Raw genomic sequence first — 21,581 nt, 5'->3', positions numbered from 1 at the left:
CGGCGGAGGCGGAGGTAGAGGGGGCGGCGGCGGTGGCGGCGGCACCATGTTTCTTCACTCAGTCAATCTCTGGAACCTGGCGTTTTATGTCTTCATGGTCTTCCTGGCAACCCTGGGGCTGTGGGATGTCTTCTTCGGCTTCGAGGAGAATAAGTGCAGTATGAGCTACATGTTTGAGTACCCGGAGTATCAGGTAAGGTTCTGCGCTCTCCTCAGCCGGGCGCTCCAAGACTCTGGCCCCTGGTGCCTTTTTCCTTCTGTGGGGTCGTCCTGCCTTGGCTCTCTGCGCCTCGCGGGCCCCCTGTCCCGTCCTTGCCTCTGTTTTCTCCGCCCGGGGAGACTCTGCATCCTCTTCCTGCCCCCGTCACCTACCCTTTGTGTCCTTTCTTCACGGTGGGGTGTTTGTTAGACGATTTCCCGAGAGCATCCTCGTGGTCGTCCTCGTAGTTACTCCGCTGTCCCTCCGCCTCCCCAGCCCCAAATCCTGGGCACAAGCTCTTCTGACTGGTCGGGCCCAGCCCCCTTTATGCCCAGAGAGGCAGCCTCAACCCTGCTCCCTAAACCCAAGCTCCATCCCTCTCGCGTTCTTGCTTTGACCCGTGCCCCAGGACCTTCCTTTGCTTCCCACGCGCCTAAATTCTTCCCCTCGCGCCCAGTGATTCGCGCGTCAGATTTCGCATTTCTAGAAAGGAACCGAGCGTCTGCAGAGTGTATATTGGCTAGATAGTTCCCAAGGCTGTTTTTAGAGACTCCAGGGTTTTGCCTGTGGGTAAGCTGGCGAGTCATTAAATTGGAAACTAGATTCCCTCTTGGAAAGATGTTGCAGATCCCCTTATTTTGCAGGTTAAGAGGCCGTGCTTGTGTGGGCTTGCCTGTGTGTGTGTGCATACCTGTGTTTATACATGTCTTTCGCAGCCGAGCCTCTTAATAGTTGCATACAAAATCTATTTCATGGTGGTGTTTTTGTTTTCTCGCTGGGTTCGGAGTTTAAGAGAGACCCTACCCTTCTCTCTCCACCCCCACCGCTTCCATGCCATTTTGAATGTTTTCAATCAATGGCTTCGTTAGTTCGGCATAGTAGAAATCTAGAATTTCATTCATGACTAGCTGTAAAAAGAGGCGCAGACAAATTACACCACTGTCCTAAGAGATTTTTTCCGAATGATTATTTTATTTCTAAGTGCATCTCTTAATTATGGACTACCTATTATAATAATAATTCCCTACCATAAAATGTATATGCACTATAACACATATTGATAAAATGCATTTTTAGTATACTCTTAAAATCACAGCAGTTTTTTTTTTGGAGGGGGGGTGAAGGATGCAAGTCCTGATTGCTTCTTTGTACAAGTCATTATGGAGGAAGCCTATTACTTGATTACGCTGCTATTATTTTGATCTTAAGACCACTTAAGGTTTAAATTGCTGAGGAGCATTCTTTCCCATGGGAAAAATTCTAGTAAATTTAGATTTCATCTGTGTTTAGATCCTTACCTTGGTTTTGCATTTATGATAAGAGAGTGGAAACATTTGGTAGGGATGCTATTGATGGAGAAGATTTTGACATGTTACTGTCCTCTCTGTTCGTTTCTAAGCAAATCTTTTTAGTTTAGTATTTTAAAAAACTGAAAATAGAGCTATTATAATTCCCTCCTTATTTTTGTTTTAATAATTAGGAAATTCCCAGTAGATTGATGTAGGTCACTTTAGTTTTGTACTGCGTTGAAGAGTTAGGTTAAAATCATTTTGGAACAATGCATTACTAATTCCCATTTATTTTTAGATTTCCTACAGTTATTGAAGCTGTTTTAATATTCACAGAAGTAGAAATTGTTCTCCTTAGTGTTGGGAACAAAGCATATGGATCTCACAGACGCATTTCCTGCCTCATAAATTGACTGGAAAAACGGAAAATTAGTGTAGCTAATGGTAAAGAGCTCTTTGGGTTTTTTGTTGTTGTTGAGTAGTCTAGGTTTAGTTATTTTGGTTTAAGTTGCTTTTTGGGGGTTTTATGCTTCTATTAATAATTTGCTAATACAGTAATAATTGCAGTGGCAGAAATTTTTGATTTTTAGCAGGTTTTCATGATGTAAAAAGCTGTGTTAATTCATGATAATATTTATATTGTATTCTTAGTCTTTTTGTTTTGCATAACAAAAAGGTCATGTTATCTTACACATACAATTAAACCAGCCTATAGAAATGAGTCATTTTGAACATAGTGAGATTTCTGGATAAATGAGGCCATTCTGTTGAGAACCGAATGGCTTCCATGAATAAAAATGTTTTGAAGATATTTTACATATTGCTTACCTTTAGTTATATTTTATAAGTCAGCTCTCTAATTGTTCACAGGTTGATACCCAGATGTGAGATGTCCTAGTCATTGGGTTTTCTTCTTTTTTGATGCCTTTCTTCTTTTTTTCTGCTCATTTGCATCTTCTTTAGTTAGCCAGCAGAAATAGAAAGGTAGTTGAAACACATTCAATTTTATTCTCCATTTTTTTTAAAAAGTGGAGCATAAATTTGAAACTCTTTGCAGAAATGAATTTTGAATTTAAAATTGTTTGGTTATCTCTATTCATCTTCTACCTCTGGTTTTCCCAGATTCACTTATTCAGAGTTAATTGAACATCTTACGAACCCATATCTAAAGCCTACGAGGCAAAATATACTTTATCCTTTAAAGCTTCTTGCCCTGTTAATGACAGCAAGGTAAAACTTTTATTTGGTAGCAATTGGTTTTAGGCAAATTGCAGAATTTTAGAAGAAACATCTGAGTTGTTTCTCTCATACAGTGATTTGTTTGGCTGTCTTCGTATGTGTAACCTAACGGTTGCTCTCTGAAAGGAAATGTTGGCGTGTGTCTGTAGTCCCAGCTACTCAGGAGGCTGAGGCTGGAGAGTTGCTTGAACCTGGGAGGCAGAGGTTGCAGTGAGCCAAGATTGCACCATTGCACTCCAGGCGGGGCAACAGTGAGACTCTGTCTCAAATAAATAAATAAATAAATAAATAAAATGAGTCATATATTTTGTTACTTATTTAGAAAGTCATTTATTGAATGACTAGTCTTTGCCAGGTTTATCTAGCTACTTGGTGTAGGTGAAAGGGAATTAGAACTGAATCAGAGCTTGTGTCTTTGTCTTGATAAATACAATGGAGGAAATGGGCATGTAGTGCATAGTTACAGTATAATGTACTGAGTGTTATAATTTCACCATAAGAGAGTATGTACAGAGCTTTTCATATAAAGGAGAGCATCCAAGTTTGTCTTGGGTATTCAAAGGCTTTAGAGAAGATGCAAAGTGAATTGGGACATGGAGGGTGTATGAAGTACTGAAAGAATGTTGCAGGCATAAATAATATATGTGAAGGTGGTAATGCACTGAGACATATTGCATGAATAGTATTTATATTATCATTTATGTCAAAACTAAAAAATAATTGATAAACACATTTGCTTGTATATATGTAAAATATTTCTAGAAGCACACACAAACTAATAACCCTTCTAGGGTCAACTGGATGCCTGAAGGACCATGGGTAGGAGAGATCCTTTTCAGTGTATATCCTTTTGAATCTTGAATTCAAAAACATGTTAAAAATACATTTTAAAGCATGTCATATCTAAGTTATAAGAAAGTAGGTAAGGGCAGGATGAGGTGGCTCACACCTGTAATCCTAGCACTTTGGGAGGCCAAGGCGGGCAGATCACTTGAGCCCAGGAGTTCAAGACCAGCCTGGAGAACATGGTGAAACCCTGTCTCTGCTAAAAAAAATTAGCCAAGCGTGATGGCATGTGCCACCTGTAGTCCCAGCTACTCAGGAGGCTGAGGTGGGAGGATCACTTGAGGATCACTTGAGACCAGGAAGTCGAAGCTACAGTGAACCGAGATTGTGCCACTGAACTGCAGCCTGGGCAACAAGAGTGGCACCCTGTCTCAAAAAAAAAAAAAAAAAAAAGTAGGTAAGAATAATTAAACCAGATTTTAAAGGTCGTCTCTTAAGCCTTTTGTGTGTGTGTGTGTGTGTGTGTGTGTGTGTGTGTTAGCAGTATGAACTATGGATTATAGAAGGCAAGGATAGAGACAAGTCTGAAAAATTCAGTTGTCCTTAAGGCCTTTTTTTTTTTTTTTTTTTCCCTCTAGTGGAGCCCCTAGAGCTATTCTTACGGGGGGTGGAGAGCAGCATAGGGCTGACTGAGAGCTGTTTGTGAGAATTTAAAAACTATGTGAACTTAAAAACTATGTGTATGCATCTTGATCAAAATCTTTTTTCTTTTTGGTTAATTATGGAAATCAAACTTTATTTTTCAGTTTAAGTTTACAATTAAATAATATCATAAAATGGATATTTTAGTTTCTTGAATCAGCATTTTTCTAGTACTCAGGAGTTTATTAGAATGTTTACCTTTTGAGAGAGTTTATGTAGAGATGAGAAGAACCTGCAGTAAGGCAGAGTCAAGGAAGGAGGACAGCAGAGGCAGGATTGTGGAGATAATATTTAAATATAAAGGTAATTGATCTTAATGTGGTAGAGGGGTTGCTCATTTAAAATAAACTATATAGAATAAAAAAATTTATATTGGAGTTCTGCTCCTATAAGTATTTTCCTTTTAAATCCCTTGACCGTCTTCTGTTTTCTTATCAGCATCCTTTTTGTATGCCTATGCTTTTAATGTCAATGTGGTCAATTACCTCTTCTGGGTCTTTGCTCTTCCCTTGCAACTTGAACTCTGTCTGGAAATTGAGTTTTGCCATTTGCCTACAACTCCCACCATTCTTGCTTCCTCTCTTATTTTTTTTTGTTCTACCTTCTTTGTCCATCTCTATACTTTTTTAAAAACTCTGTATACATTCATATTTTAAAAAATACTCTTTCTCACTATAAAATTGCTTTCATAATAGTATTTTATGAAATATATCAAGTATATTTTTGCTTGCTTTTCTGTCTCAAGAAAATTAAATATTTCTTTTTAGATATATTTGATAGTTTCCTGTTCTTTTGAGTTAATTTTTGACTAGTCCAAACTCTGTTTAGCTACTATACTAAAATAATAATGGTGTACTAAATTGGGAGGAAATAAGAAACTATTTCTTTGTTCTCTTATGTTTTCTTCTTGTTTAATTTGTACCTAAAGAAGTAAGCTATCTTGTCATTTTCATTTTTGATTGTATTCTGTGCATAATCAGTATTGGGATTAATTTGCATTGAAGTACGTATACCAAGTATAAAACGAATAGTGGGGTTAGTATTTCTGTATTTTGAGTATTTGGGGAGATAACTAAGATTGCTAGTATCTTAATAAGCTTACAATCTCTGCAGATGTTTCTGTGATGTTATTGGCATAGATCATTTACAAAGGGATGTTTAGGAAGGTGCACAAATGATCAGAATTTTTTTTTTTAAGAACAACGAGGGGTTTCAGTAGTCATTAGCAACATTTACAGGTTTTGAAATTCACTCCATAGTTAAATTCTTTTATCAAGCACATACCACATGTACAGCACTGCTAGATCTATGTATACCTAAATAAGTAGACATTACTGTCCAATGTAATTGGCTTCATTCTTAATGGTTTCTCTCCTTTAAAATAAAAAAAGAAAAGGAGCAAAAGGGTGTATGTATACTTTACTACCACTTTTATAGATGTCTACCTTTGAGGATGACATTAAGAGATAATTTATACTAAGCTGAAAAAAAATGTAGGTGAACTACTGACTCAGTAGTTAGGTGAACTGCTGTATTATTGGTATACAATAATATGAAGTGTAGGATAGTTTAAAGTTTGCCAGCAAATCATGCACCTGGTCCATGAAAACTGAAATAGATACTAATTCAGTGGAATGTTTATGGTAAGAAAAGTGTACATGTCTTGACCAAGACATGGCTATAAGGTTAAGATTAATTTGTTAAGCATATTGTAGGCCAAAACATATTAAATTGAGAAGTCAGAAAGCTGCATTATAAAACAAGTTACTTTCTTTTGAAAATATAACAGCTGAAATGTATAGTTGGGTCTGAGTAAAAGGAGAAACATTACAAAATAGTTAAAAATGGAAAAAAAGAATTGATTTGATGATGGAAAGCCTTTATCATTTCTAAGTATAATTGATGCTTATCTAATTATGTTAACATGTAGCTTGTTGACATATACCATTGTCAGTGGCTATTTTGAGTAATTTGTATTGGTTGGAAATTCAAGTAGTCCTCTTTTATGTTTTCCTGAAGACTGCGTGGTTCAAAATATACACAGTTCAAGACTGATTCTCTATATGAATAAACTACAAGTAGAAGTTGTTTTGTGTATGAAGTGTGGTTTTAATATCAGTAATTTTTTTATATTGCACTATTCCAAATTTCCTTAATTCAGAATTGCATATGGTGAGGCTGAATTGTATTAATAAAACTGACTGAAGTGAAACTACATTTTTTTTTAATGTAGAAAATAGAACTTCCAAAGAAACTGGCAAAACGCTATCCCGCATATGAGTTGTATCTTTATGGAGAGGGATCATATGCTGAAGAACACAAAATTCTCCCTTTGACGGGTATTCCAGTTCTCTTTCTTCCTGGTAATGCTGGAAGTTATAAGCAAGGTAAGTCTTACTGGAAGTAAATTTTGAAAGCTACAAAATTCAACTCAAAAATTTGAATCATATCCATACTCAGTGAATCAAATAGAGTAAATGAAATGCATGCTGTGTGTGAAGTACTGTGTTGGGCTTACAGAGAGACCAAAATATGACATTTTCTCTGAGAGAGAATACATGTGAGAAATACTTAGAAAAATTGAAGACCACTTTGCTAAGAGAGGGATACAAAGAATAAGTTGGAGTGGGATGGCATAAGTAGACGATAAAGGGGAACCCCTTGGGGAATCAGCAGAGGAAATACATTTATGTTGGAAATGGAAGGTAAAGAGAACAGAACCTTAAGCATTGATTAGGGAAATAAATCAGTGGCTAATGTTATGCAGAACAAGAGAGATTAGTTTTCTTCTTTTGGAGTTATTTAAGTGAGAGAGATTTGGAAGTACTCGGGGGAACATAGAAAGGTGAGGATAGGGAAGTTACATGTACAGATTCCAAATTGATGTTGGCTTGGAGATATAGTAGTTATTTCTGGCATAACAGCCAAGTAATCTGGAATTAATTTCGTTTTAAACTAAAACCTGCTTTCTTGTTATTTAATGGACTGGAATTGCTATGTAATGAGACTAGAATTGTTTCAACATGTGCAATTATTTACATGTTTATTCATCTAGCACGTATCTGCAGGTATCTACCATGAGCCAAGCCATATTCCAGGTATCAGGGATCCAGAGCATATCAAGACAAAGTCCCTCTCTCATCAAATTTATATGCTTATTGGGAAGACAGCCATCAAATATGTCAGTAATGTTAAAAGCTAGAAACAAAAACAGACTCAGGAGGTAGAAGATAAAAGGGTCAGGAAGTGGCTAGTTTAGATGAGGTGGTCAGGAAAGGCCATTGTGAGGAGATGATATTTGAGGAGAGGCTCGACTGAGGGAAGATCCTGAGGCAGAAACGTGTTTTGTGCATTTGAGGCTACTGTGACTAGAAAAAGTTACAAAAAGAGATAAGAATGGAAAAGTAGCCATGGGCCATATCATGTAAGCTGTGGAAAAGACTTTGAATGAGAAACTGTTGGAGAGCTTTGGGTAAGAAAAATATAATCTGATTTTTAAAATTAATCTTTGTATTTGAAATATTACATACAGAGAAACATATAGAACATAGATATTTGGTTACAAATTATTATAAAGTGAACACCCATGAAATCAAAACCCTAGTCAAGAAGTAGATTACTAGCAACCTGGAAAGGCCTTATGTGCCCCTTCGTGGTTAAAACTCCCTTTTCTCTTTCTTGACATAATCACAATCCTAATGTTAACATGGTAATTTCCTTAACTTTCTTTGTAGTTGTAATGCAATCTATTCATTTGAGGCTGTTTTTAAATTTTGTAATATGAATATAGTCATTCAGTATGTATTATTTTGTGTCTGGCTTCTTTCAGTCAGCATTATCTTTAACATTCATCCAAGTTGTTGTATGAGCTGTGATTCATTCATTTTCCTTTTTCTATATTATTCTGTTGTAAGACTATACCATGATTTGTCCCTTCTGTCTTTGGACAGAATAAATGTTTACATTTATTGGCAATTAAAAATAATGAATTTCACTCCATATGTTTCCTGGAGCACATAAACCTGTGCTTCTGTAAGGTAGATATCCAAGCGTGTAATTCCATGTTACAGGTTATGTGTATCTTTTTAATCTTTACTGATTGTGCTAATTTATATTCCTAAAAGCAGTATATTTTACCTTCTTTTGCTTCACGTCCTTTACAACAGGAGAATTGTCAGATATTAAATTTTTAAACAATCTGGTAGGTGTGATTTACTTTTAAAAACAGGTTGCTCTGGCTTCGCTATGAAGAGAATTTCCTTTGAAGGGCAGGAATGGAAGCAGGAAAGATACTAAAACATCATAAGTCATCAGAGAACTATAAATAAAAAATGAGATAGTACTTCATACATCCTAGGATAGTTGTAATAAAAAAAGACAGATAACAACAAGTGTTGGCGAAGATGTGGAGAAATTGGAACCCTCAAACATTGTTGGTGGAAATGCAGAATGTGCAGCCACTTAGGAAAACTGTTTGGGAGTTCCTCAGAATATTGAACATAGAGCTATCATGTGGCCCAAAAATTCCACTCCTAGGCATCTACCCAAGAAAAATAAACATACCCACACAAAAACTTGTATATAAATGTTCATAGCAGCATATAATAACCAAAAGGTGGAAATAATTTAAATGGTCATCAGCTGATGAATAGATGAATCAAATGTGACATATTCATATAATGGAATATTATTCAATAGAAAACAGGAATGAAGGACTGATACATGTTACAACATGAATGAACCTTGAAAATATCATGCTATGTGAAAGAAACCAGTTCCAAAAGGCCACGTATTATATGAGATGTTCAAAATAGGCAAACCCATAGAGACAGAAAGTAGATCAGTGCTTGCTAGGCCTAGGGGTTGGAAGGAGTGAAGAAATGGAGAGTGACTGCCAGTAGGCACAGAGTTTTGTATTTGAAGTGATTAAAAAATGTCTAATGTTAGATTTCAGAGATGGTTGTACAGTATATACCAGAGATGGCAAATATACTAAAAACCATTGAATTTTACAGTTTTATATAGTGAGTTGTATAATATGTGGATTATAATGTATCCGTAGTATATGTTTTTACAAAATGAAATGGCAGACAGGTATTTTGTTTGCTAAACCATATGCCACAATTTTTGTGCCACCTAATATAGGCAATTTATAATATATTTTTTAAAAAGATTTGCAAAACAGCAACAAGAACAAAAAGAGTGGAAGCAGGGAGACCAGTAAAGAAACTGTTAGAGTAGTTCAGATAAGAGATAGTGGTGTTTGGATTAGGACAATAGTGGTGGGAATGGTGAGAAATTTCAACTGGGGGTAGATTTGGAAGCTATGTCATGGAAGCACTTACTGATGGATTGGATGTCCTGTGTAGGAGAAAAAGACAAATGAAGCGTGAATATCTAAACCAGGTGATGAATGGATATTTCTTGTAGGAACCTTGTCATTCTCAAAATCCTCAGTAAGTGTGGCAAAATTTATATGTCTTATCCTTCAAAGAATCCTGCCTTTTTAGCTATTGTTGCTCCTACCAAAGGAAAAGAAGGTAGAGAGTGAGTGATCTATTTGCTTTTTATTTATTTAATTTTAAAAATATTTAGGTCACACTTACTGCATTCAAGGCATACAGTTGCTAGATTAGTTTGTTCTAAATTGGTACTATTAATGAATTTCATCCTGAAATAGGTGGTTTATATTCGTGATGCAGGATAAGGTTATTTACTAAGAAATTCTGAAGAAAGAATGGATGAGACCTGTAAATATTGTTTAATGTGCACTTCATTCTTTTCCTCTGCAGTTCGTTCTATTGGCTCCATTGCACTTAGAAAAGCAGAGGACATTGACTTCAAGTACCACTTTGACTTCTTTAGTGTAAACTTCAATGAAGAACTGGTGGCTCTGTATGGTGGAACTCTTCAGAAGCAGACCAAGTTTGTACATGAATGTATTAAAACCATTCTCAAACTCTATAAGGTGAGAGATAAGTATGCAAATCAATAGTGGTGCAGCCTATCAGCACCTTTTTAAAGAGGGATTCAGTATATTTTAAATAATGTATTTGTTTATATGGAAGTTGAAGCAGAGAAGGCACAAACATTTTTTTGTGAGAGTCTGTTGTCTTGCCCTCCATAATGGTTTTGAAGTTTAAATTTATAAGAAACATTTCTTATGGTGAATTCAGGAAGAAAAACCTTTTAAAACTTTATATATAAATTATGAGTGCAATGCATTACCTAAAAACCGTTGGTATATATTTCTACCTTTAGCTATGACTAAGTAACTGGTACTAGGGTAGACCACCTGCATATGTAAACAACTGTAAAACTAGTCAAGATATCTGAAGCACCTGTTTTGAGATGTTGGACAATTGAGCCGCAAAGCACTATGATCCCTGGAAGAAGTGAGCTCCATGATTGCTCTGAATTTCTGCCCGAAAGCATTTTCCAGACCATGGGGCAAGTAGGAGGAGATCAAGCAGGGCACATTGATATCACTTAGCTAAAGAAAGCAGAGAATTGGAATTGGGGGCTGCTGAAGCAGTATGAGAAAGAAAGGAGACAAAGAAAGGGGCTCTAAAAATGTGTGTTTTTCAATCTTTTAATGCTATGCTGCACAGGGAAAGTAGCTATAAAACAGTGGCATGCTAAGGAGGAAGTGGTGGGGTGTGTTCAAGACATAGAGGTGGTTTAAATCAAGGTGGTGGCAGTTGAAGTGATGAGAAATTGTCAGATCGGTGTAAATCTTAAAGGTTGAGGTAGTACAGTTTGCTGGCAGATCAGATATGGAAGGGCAAAGTGAGAGGAAAAGAAGAGTTAAGGATGACCCCAAGTTTTTTGGCTAAACTGGAAAGATTGAACTGCCATTAACTGAGGTAGGGAAGAGTGTAGGAGGAACAGATATGGAGGAGATGAAGAGTTTAGTTTTAGACAGATTCAGTTTGAGATGCACATTAGGCATTCCATGTATGCTACCGTACAGGTGGAGTTCAAGGCTAGAGTTCAAGAGAAGGAGTACAGTCTTGAGATAATTACTGAGAGGTTGACAGTGTGTAGATACACTTAAAGCCGCTAGACTGGAAGAGATCACCGATGGTTTCAACAAAGCTATGAAAGAGAAGTGATCTAAGGGCTGAGGCCTGAGTGACTTCAGTTTTAAGAAATGAGGAGAGATGAGAAGGAACTAGAAACAAACTAAAAAGGAGGAGCCAGTGAGGCAAAGGGAGAACCAGGAGAGTTTGTTGTCAAAGAAACTAACTTAAATATTTCAAAGAAGGAAGAAGTGATCAACTGTGTCAAATGTTATTGATAGGTCAAATAAGATGACGATTAAGAACTGACCATTGTAGCCTAAGCAACATAGTGAGACCCTGTGTCTACAAAAAAAGAAAATATAGTGTATTAGCTGGACGTGGTGGTGCACACTTGCAGTCCCAGCTACTTGGGAGGCTGAGGTAGGAGGATCTACTCGGAGCCTAGGAGATTGGGGCGGCAGTGAGCCATGAATTGTGCCACTGCGCTCCAGCCTGGGTGACAGAGTGAGACCCTGTCTCAGAAAAAAAAAAAGAATTAAGAATTGACCATTGGATTCCTTGGTGATTTAGCAAGAGCAGTTTTGGTGGCATGTTGGGGTGAAAGTCTGATTGAAATGAATTCAAGAGTGTATGGAAGTTGAGAAATTGGAGATTTGTGTTCGTTTGTTTTGAGACAGGGTCTCACTCTGTCACCAGGCTGGAGTACAGTGGCGTGATCTCAGCTCACTGCAACCTCCGCCTTCTGGGCTCAAGTGATTCTCCTGCCTTAGCCTCCCGAGTAACTGGGACTACAGGCGCGTGCTACCACACCCAGCTAATTTTTGTATTTTTAGTAGAGACCAGGTTTTGCCATGTTAGCCAGGCTGGTCTTGAACTCCTGACCTGAAGTGATCCACCTACCTTGGCCTCCTAAAGTGCTGGATTACAGGCGTGAGCCACCGCGCCTGGCCTGCAACTTGTTTTTAGAGTTTTGCTGTAAAGAAATGTAAAGTAGTCACTAAGGAGAAAGGGAGAATTAAAAGGGAGTTATTTTTATTTTTAAGAGAGAATGCCAGTATATTTGTACACTAATGAAAATGATCTAGTAGATAGGGAAAAGCAATAATGCAAGAAGAAAATGAGAAGGATTCCTAGAGTGATGTACTTGAGAAGGTCAAAGGGGATAGGTTTCGCTAAGATCAGGTCTGTATTGGAGATCACCAAGGATCCACTTAATTCCTATACCAGCATATTATGACATGGCTGAAATAGTATACACAAGGGAAGCTCATTAGAGACTCAGTGCCCAGGGTTTTTACTGGGGACTTATCACATAGATACCCTCTGCCTAGCACATACCAAAATTCCAGCCTGGAGGACAGCAGGTGTTCAGCATAAAACGTATTGTTTGCACAAACATTTTAGACACTCTTATCATTTAGGGAATGGTGGGAATCGCCCCCCAAAATATAGGGTTCCAGATTCCAGCCAAGAGCCAACGTTGTATCCAGCCCATGCCAAGGACAGTAGTCTCAGGCCTCCTATGTTAACTCTTCTGCATAAGATTCACTCTACTCATTGAGAAGAGATGGTACATAGGAAGGATCCGTGTTGGGGGTGATGAGCAAAAGTCTGGTAATGAGACTGAGGAGATTGTTGAAAATAAAAGATTTCTTGAAAAGCACTTATCTAAAAAATAAAATATTGTAATTGTCAGTGAATAAATGTTTGGAATGCTGCTTCATTTTTAAACCAAAATGCACAATAGAGAAATAATTTGATGAGATAAAAGATAACATGATAAGGTAGTATATTGCTATCACAACTGTAATCATCTTGGCCTTTTTTGGGTGATATTTTCAGTTTCAAACAAATTATCTGATTTCTTATGTCTTGTAAAACCTAATAATCTTGTACATACGAAATGTAATTATGCCTCAGATTACATGTAGTGTAATAACCAGTATAAACATGATTTGCTAGACCAACTGTTCCTATTGGCCCAGAAAACCAAGATATACCTGTTAAAAATGTTTGGCAGAATACAAAATAGTGTGTATACACTAATTAAAACTATATGAAAATGTACTTCTGTACCTTATGGTGGGAGGTTATATAGTTTGATTTTCTTTTTCCTATAAAATTGCTCATATGCAGAGAGAAATATTTAGTATTTTTTAAATACTTAAAAAAGTATTAATTATGACATGGTGATTTATTTTAATAGGGTCAAGAATTTGCTCCAAAAAGTGTGGCAATAATTGGTCATTCTATGGGTGGCCTCGTTGCAAGAGCATTGCTTACACTGAAAAATTTTAAGCACGATCTGATAAATCTTCTTATTACACAAGCCACACCTCATGTTGCTCCTGTGATGCCATTAGATCGTTTCATTACAGGTGAGTACTGTTAGGTAAATGTTAACTGACCTCCCCATTGTTGCTTAAGATTTAATAAATAAATCTCTAGGGCTATTCCCCTTAGAATATGCTACAGATTTATCCATGTATGAAGCAACTCGGTTGCAAATCAGCACCTCCAATTCTGAGTGTGTGTCTCTTTATATCTTTGAACTTAGGCTTATAATTGAAGCTACTGTGAAGTTTTGTCTGTCCATAGCATCTTAACGTGGTTGACATGTGTTTTATAATTCTTAGGCACTAGGGCTTCCGTTTAGTTTTTTTTTTTTTTTTTTTTTTTTTTTTTTTTTTTTTAAAGACAGGGAGGGTCTTGCTCTTTCTCCCAGGCTGGATGGAGTGCAGTGGTGCAGTCTCGGCTCACTGCAACCTCCGCCTCCCAGGTTCAAGCGATTCTCATGCTTCAGCCTTCCAAGTAGCTGGGATTGCAGGTGTGTGCCACCAGCCCCACTAATTTTTATATTTTTAGTAGAAACAGGTTTTTGCCATATTGCCCAGACTGGTCTTGAACTGCTGACCTCAAGTGATCTGCCTGTCTCAGCCTCCCAAAGTGCTGGGATTACAGGGATAAGCCACCATGCCTGGCCAGTTTAGTGATTTGTGAGGATGGTACCCTGTCTCTTAAGATGTCTTTAAGCTTCCTATGCTTTGTTAACTGTTTTAGGACTCTATCCAAAATAAGCTTATATTTAAGTAAAATAGTAGCAATGTCTAGTTTTTAAGTACAAAGGTATGCTAACACTTTATATAATGAGGTATAATTCCTAATATTTATTGAGCTCTTATTATGTTATGGGTTTTAAAGACTTCACGTGATGTATTACCACACTTAATCCTCACTGCAGTCCTGTGAGGTAGGTACCATTATTATCCTCATGTTTATGGATAGAAAAAGGCCAAGATAATGTTCTTGCCCAGAGTCATGTGTCAAGAAACTAGTGAAACCGATATTTGACCCTGGTAAACTTGCTTCTGGGCTTGTGCTCTTAACTTTGCATGCTGTACTGCCTGTTAATTGAAGTACATTAACATAGGAAATAAAACCATAGATAATACTATAATCTTGCAGGAATTTTGAATGAAATGTAGGAGTTTGTGATTGACATCATCTAATCAAAAGTGATAATGTCACAGAATAAGAATTAAATGTCTGTTTTCTCAAATTTTTGTTAAAAAAAGTCAGAGATTATCCTCACTGCTTATAGGAATATTATATGAGTAGAAGAAAATCTTTAGAAAGAATTCTTCCTGGTTAGTAAATGTATATAGCTTCTTACCTATAAAAATTTGCATTATCTTAATTTTGATGAAAATTTTGTTTGTAGTTAAGTGAGAAATATTTCCCAGTGACTCCAAACCAAAGTAGTTTTTCTAAAGTGCCCTCCTTGACATAACAGCATTGCCAAAGAATAATTTATTTGCTGTTAAGTATCTGGTGCAACAGTAATTATTATGAGGCCCAGTTTTTCTGTTGGTACATTTAAAACTTTGCCTGTAGAAGTCTTTTAATAAAGAACATCTTAATTTTAATAATGAAGTTGTTTAAATTTGTTGTAATCTAATAATCTTAAATGACCTTAGGTTTAGGAAAAAAATTAAAGGCTAAAAGTCATAGTACTTGTCACCGTAATTGAGAACTCTTTATATTATTGCATTCTGTGTGGTATATGTAGATGACCTGCATAGACTAAATTAGAATGACTTAAATATATTTTAAAAATTATTTGAGGAATGCACCCTCAATAGGTTTTATTGCTTTGGAGGGTGGCACTGTTCTGTCTCTATAAGGCTCAGGCTGAAAGTGATTCTTAGGGTCAAGAATCCTGTACCTTTCCTGTGATTAGCAAGTCTCTCCTCTTTATTCTATATTTATTCTTTTTATTTTACTAAGTCAAAATTAGAATGAAAATTTTAAGGTTTTGAGAGACAGAGATCCATATGACCTCAGAAGTGGATTCCCTGCTTATACTTGATGAAAATACTGCCTTTCCGTAGGAGGAAGGAGGCCCTGCACTGGGCTCTGCACTTTGGAGGCTCCTGCTGCTCTGCCCTTACCCTTTCCCAGAGGGTGAGAAGTATGAAGGCTAAGTAGCCTCCCCACATGGAGGCTGTGTCTTTACTTCTGCACTGGGATCTAGCTAACCAAGCCTCCAAACTTTTCTTTTTCTTTTCTTTTTTTTTTTTTTGAGACAGAGTCTCACTCTGTTGCCAGGCTGGAGTGCAGTGGTGCAATCTCGGCTCACTGCAACCTCCACCTCCTGGGTTCAAGCGATTCTCCTGCTTTAGCCTCCCGAGTAGCTGGGACTACAGGCACGTGCTACCACGCCCAGCTGATTTTTGTGTTTTTAGTAGAGACAGGGTTTCACCACGTTGGCCAGGATGGTCTCGATCTCTTAACTTCATGATCCGCCCACCTCGGCCTCCCAAAGTACTGGGATTACAGGTGTGAACCACCATGCCCGGCTGCCTCCAGACTTTTCTTGTCTATGTGCCCTAAGCCTGCTTCCAAGACCTGTGTGGGTCTCTTTATTTTCTTTGTTCTCCTGAGGGCAGGTATGTAGAATTCTAAGCTTGAGTTGTAGCCAAGGCAGAGCTCTGTAGAAAGTACAGACAGAGCTTGCATGTGCACATGAGGCCCTTGTCATGCGAGATCCAATTGGGATGGGAAGAGAAGCACAGTAAGAGACTGGAGATCTGCTCTTCCCTTGCTACCACCATCCAGTGGCTAACTCTGAGGTGTCTGAGAATTCTTAATTTGAACCTGGCCTTGCAGGTTATTTCAATGATGTATTTTTCAAGATAGGCAGAAAAAATATATTTGATTTAACAGGTTATTAGCTGGATTTTTGACTTTTTAAACTATCTAGACATATGGCATGTGTGCCCCACTGGTACTTACATCCCAGGCTCTCCAGATGTTAAGAGTCAGTCTGCTAGGTGGTAATCTAAGTAAGTACTGCTGAGATCTTTAATGGGGGCAGCTTGCTGTACCCAATGTTTGAAGCCCTGAGTGGGATCAAATGCCAGGATAAAAATGCATTAAGTTTTGATAATCAGAAAAAGAATTGAGAAATCCCCTGCCCTGGCCTCAGTTTAATCTTTGACACTAGGCTTTTTTCACCTTCAATAGACAAAGTGAAAAATTGTCTGCAGGTTCTTCCCTTTGAACTACTTGTTACAATAAATGGGTTGAACCCTAACCTGAGGTTTTCCGCAGTAGCATAGTCCTAAGACTAACATCAATGGTATTGTCCTGATAGATTGTAAGAATTTAAATAGTGCTTGTGTGGTGGTGGTTGGCCACAGAAGAGATTTGCTAAGCCATTTTTTTTTTTTTTGAAACAGAGTCTCGCTCTGTTGCCCAGTCTCAGCTCATTGCAACCTCTGCCTCCTGGGTTCAAGTGATTCTTCTGCCTCAGCCTCCTGAGTAGCTGGGATTACAGGTGCACACCACCATGCCCAGCTAGTTTTTGTATTTTTAGTAGAGATGGGGTTTCACCATATTGGCCAGGCTGGTCTCAAACTCCTGACTTCATGATCCACCTTCCTCGGCCTCCCAAGCTAAGGCTTTTTAAGCTGGGACACTGCCATCATAGGGAGGGGTCTATCGCTCTTTTTTTAAACCACATTATTGAGGGTAATTGATATATAAAATACTGCACATATGTGATGTATGCAGTTTGTAATGTATACATTTAATGTATATTGTAAATTATACAATAATTTGTAAGATAATGTAAATTCTTACCTTTGGAAGAATATTATTTTCTCTTTTTGCTATACTGTGTGACTCATGAATAAGCATCACCCTTGTGGAATGTAGAAACGTGTTTGCTTATGGACACAAAACTAGTAAAATTTGGGATTTTTTTTAATTGATACCTTTAGTAACTCTTAGTATTTATACTTTTATTTAATGGGGAAGTAGGAATATGTGTAAAGATACTGATTTTACTGAAAGTAGGGAAATGTGAATAACACACTGTTTATAGATGAAATGACTTAAGCAAAAATTCAGTTAAATATTAATATTACTGTATAGATATCTTATTCTTTCAGGGAATGGCTACTATTTTTTAATGTCTCTTTTTTATTCCCTACCAGATTTTTATACGACTGTAAACAACTATTGGATTCTAAATGCTCGACACATAAATTTAACCACACTTTCTGTAGCTGGAGGATTCCGGGATTACCAAGTTCGTTCAGGATTGACTTTTCTACCAAAATTAAGCCATCATACCAGTGCCTTATCTGTTGTGGTAATCTTTTTTTAAGATTCTACTGAAATAGTAATGTAATAGACCCAGTAGAGCATGAAAGAAGAAATAATGTATAGCTGCGTGGTAATGACTGCTGAGTTAGTGGTATTGCACTGCTGTATGTGCATGCATGTGTGTGAGAGAGAGAGGGAAAGAGAGAAAGAGGGAATATGAATGAATGAATGAATATGAATGTGTTGGGAGGGCAGAGTTGTGGATGCGTATGTCTATAGGGAGTAAAAAGGATGGCCAGGAACCATGGCTTATGCCTATAATTCTAGTGCTTTGTGAGGCCAAGGCAGGAGGACTGCTTGAGGCCAGGAGTTCAAGATCTAGGTAACATAGGGAGACCCCCATCTCTACAAAATACAAAAAAAAATTTAAAATTATCCAGGCTAATTTAGGCATGGTGGTAAGTGCCTATAGTCTGAGCTACTCAGGAGGTTGAGGCAGGAGAATCACTTGAGTCCAAGAGTTCAAGGTTATAGTGAGCTGTGATTTTATCACTTCCCCTCAGCCTGGATGACAGAACAAGACTCTGACTCAAAAACAAACAAAAAAAAGTAAGTACACAGGATCTTAGAAACTTGATGAAAATGACCCTTATTTATGAGGAGTAATGGTTTCTTGTCCAAAATAAGAGCCTGTTCATTGATTAGAGTTGTAAATATAAGAATGTGTGGACTGGAAAGAAGGGGAATCCAGTTATATCTGAGTGTTGTACTAGATATAATCATAGTGGAATATCAAACATATCACATACTCCTGAATGTTAAACTTGAATGAAAGTTTACCTATTTTATAACAGCATGATTAGCTTTGACAGTATAAATAGTATAAGTAGAACCCTGATTAATTAATTTGCTACTTATTCTTCCCTGCTAGGACATCAAGTATTTGATCTTTAACTGGGATACATAATCTATGTAAAGTGAGTCAAGTTTCCTCTTAGGACTTCTTTCATGTATATTTAACCTTGAAGTGTTCAGTTAAGGTCTTAGCTTCTTAACTCGGTATACACATCATCTCCAAATATAACTTACTTCCTAAAGAGAAAATGCATAGAATGTAGTCTGTCTGTTCCTTTTGCTTTTTAGGAGATAACATTAGAAAGTCATTGTTTCATAGTTGTACCTCTTCATAGATACTCCTTTGTTTATCTCACCTACTGTTATCCTACTTTAGATTACTGTTCATTCATTAAATAGGTTATTTACTGAATGCTTGCCATACATAGAACAAAAATTATTAAGCTATTCTGCTATTACCCACCATTTTCATATAACTAGAAGAACTGGGATGTAACCAGAATAGCTTTGGAACTAAATTAGTAAATCTATCAAACCTCATTGTTAGAGGTATGAATGTTGCCATTTGGTGTTGAATATTTTGGTCAGATATTTGTTGGAAGTCCTCAAAAGACTAAATGTCAACTCCTTGTAAACACAGATGATTTAGTCATATGAAATTTGATGTAACTTATTTCCTGGACCTTGTCTGGAGCATGTGCTGTATTGATACGACATCCTAAAGCTTATCTTTTAAAGAACTTTAATCTTTTTGTGTGTGTGTGTAGGCATGGGTGTGTGTGTATTTCCCTATTTTTTCTAATCCGTTTGATAATGTGTTGCTTTCAAGGGAGCTTGTTATCTCTGATTTTTGTATCTCTGATGAAGATATTTTACTTATGGAACTTTATCAAAGCTGGCCATTGTATAACCTAAGATTTATTTTTTAGCCTCCAGATATTCCAGTCTTTCATATATCTACATGTATATTCACTTTAAAAAATTATTAACAAGTAACAATTTTTCAATGATTATCTCAAGAATAGTTAAATGATATTTACATCCATTAGGACTGGAAAAATCTTTTAAGTTAGAGACCATAATTGTATCAAGAGGGTTGACTAAACTGCTGTAATATAGTCCCACACAGGTAATGACACTTAAGCACAATAGAAGTTGACGTTTTACTCACGTAACTGCCCTGGGTGGATATTTAGGTTGGTGTGGTTTTCCATGAGTTTCCATTCAGGAACTCAGGGTGAGAGTAGGCATTCCATGTTGAATGCTTTACTTTCAGGGTTGCTGCAGTTATCTTCAACTACAAGAAGGAAGAAAGAACACGAGGCAAATGTCAGGCCTACAAATGGCACACATCGCTCCTGCTCACATACGATTAGAAAAAACTCAGTCCTTTTTTATTTTTTTTATTTTTTTTATTTTTTATTTTTTGAGACGCAGTTTCACTCTTGTTGCCCAGGCTGGAGTGCAATGGCACAATCTCGGCTCACTGCAACCTCCACCTCCAGGGTTCAAGTGATTCTTCTGCCTCAGTCTCCTGAGTAGCTGGGATTAGAGGCACACGCCACCATGGCCAGCTAATTTTTTGAAAATTTTTTAGTAGAGATGGGGTTTCACCATGTTAGTCAGGCTGGTCTCAAACTCCTGACCTCAAATGATCTGCCCGCCTTGGCCTCCCAAAGTGTTGGGATTGCAGGCGTGAGCCACCATGCCCAGCCTTGGTCACATATTAAAGCAAGACAGGCTAAGAGCTGAAGTCTAGCCAAGTGTGCAAGAAAAAAAGAATGGATTTTGGTAGACATTTAGCAGTTCTCAACACAACAATCATGAGCAAATGATTTTTTAATTTGTGTTGCCTTTCCTTTTCAACTCTAGCACACATGCATTAATTAAACTGAATGAAAGTAAACCAACTTTATATTGGTAATGGTAAATGCTGTCTACTAAGAGTTCTTACTCTACTGACCATTAATGTAATTTAAGAACGACAGTGAACTCTGGTTGTCTAATTTTTTTTAGTAAACTATCAGCCGTAATTTCTAAATATGTCAAGTACTTACACGTTCATCAAGTAAGCTGTAGATTCCTCCCACTTCAGAACTTGGAACCCAAGGATACTTTATAGATCAAGGGTAATAGTGATTCCTTAGAAGTTATACATATCTTTTTTTTTCAGTTCATTTATTAAAGAGACATTTTAGGCCTCTGTAAATTTTCTGGCATCTATGCTGTTAGTCTACTCTTTTCATTTTGTTTTGACAGTTCTGGTGATGGCAGCTTCTTGTCTCTTTGATGGTACATAAAGAGATGCTATGAAAAATAAAATCAGATTTACTTAATGAGCCCCTATTGTATGGAAGATGCTATTCACAGAGAGATCATTATCTGGTGTGAAAAGGAGTGCTGTGCCATTGTTAGGAAGCCTTCTGCAAATACTTAATTTTTTAGAAGCCTTTTGTCCTTGTATCTATCTTTTACTAGTTGTATACATCCTAATCAGCTAGGGATTTTTTTTTTCAAAATATATAAGCCTGGACCCCACTTGGGAAAGTCAGATTTGATAGTTTTGGAATTGTGATCAGGCATATTTGGTTTGAAAAATCTTCTTAGGCCTAGGTATTTCTTAGGTATACCACTGATGAAGAAATAACATCTTAGAATCTATCAAATGGTAGTTTAGTCAAAATTAAAATTACCAGAATGTCTTTTGCAACTTATGCATTAACTGTGATTTATTAAAGAATCTTAAACTTGTCTCTCATTAGAGTAATAAAAAGTCAGACATTGCCGGGCGTGGTGGCTCACGCCTGTAGTCCCAGCACTTTGGGAGGCCGAGGCAGGCGGATCACCTGAGGTCTGGAGTTCAAGACCAGCCTG

The 21,581-nt window shown here is 37.2% G+C and overlaps 1 protein-coding gene across 1 annotated transcript in view; it reads left to right on the top strand.

Moving 5' to 3' along the window:
* The window catches only part of PGAP1 (post-GPI attachment to proteins 1), a 76,085-nt gene continuing 54,504 nt past the window's right edge, over positions 1 to 21,581 (top strand). The window contains exons 1-5 of the mRNA XM_011997195.1: positions 1 to 193; positions 6,449 to 6,602; positions 10,008 to 10,183; positions 13,447 to 13,618; positions 17,741 to 17,898. Of these exons, the coding sequence (XP_011852585.1) occupies positions 47 to 193; positions 6,449 to 6,602; positions 10,008 to 10,183; positions 13,447 to 13,618; positions 17,741 to 17,898 (807 nt within the window). The 5' untranslated portion in view covers positions 1 to 46. The remainder of the gene's footprint in view (positions 194 to 6,448; positions 6,603 to 10,007; positions 10,184 to 13,446; positions 13,619 to 17,740; positions 17,899 to 21,581) is intronic.

This window comes from Mandrillus leucophaeus, unplaced genomic scaffold (genome assembly GCF_000951045.1).
Source record: "Mandrillus leucophaeus isolate KB7577 unplaced genomic scaffold, Mleu.le_1.0 Scaffold532, whole genome shotgun sequence".
In the NCBI taxonomy this organism is placed as follows: domain Eukaryota; kingdom Metazoa; phylum Chordata; class Mammalia; order Primates; family Cercopithecidae; genus Mandrillus; species Mandrillus leucophaeus.
Note: the sequence above shows the minus strand (reverse complement) of the source record. Positions and strands in the feature narration are given on the sequence as shown.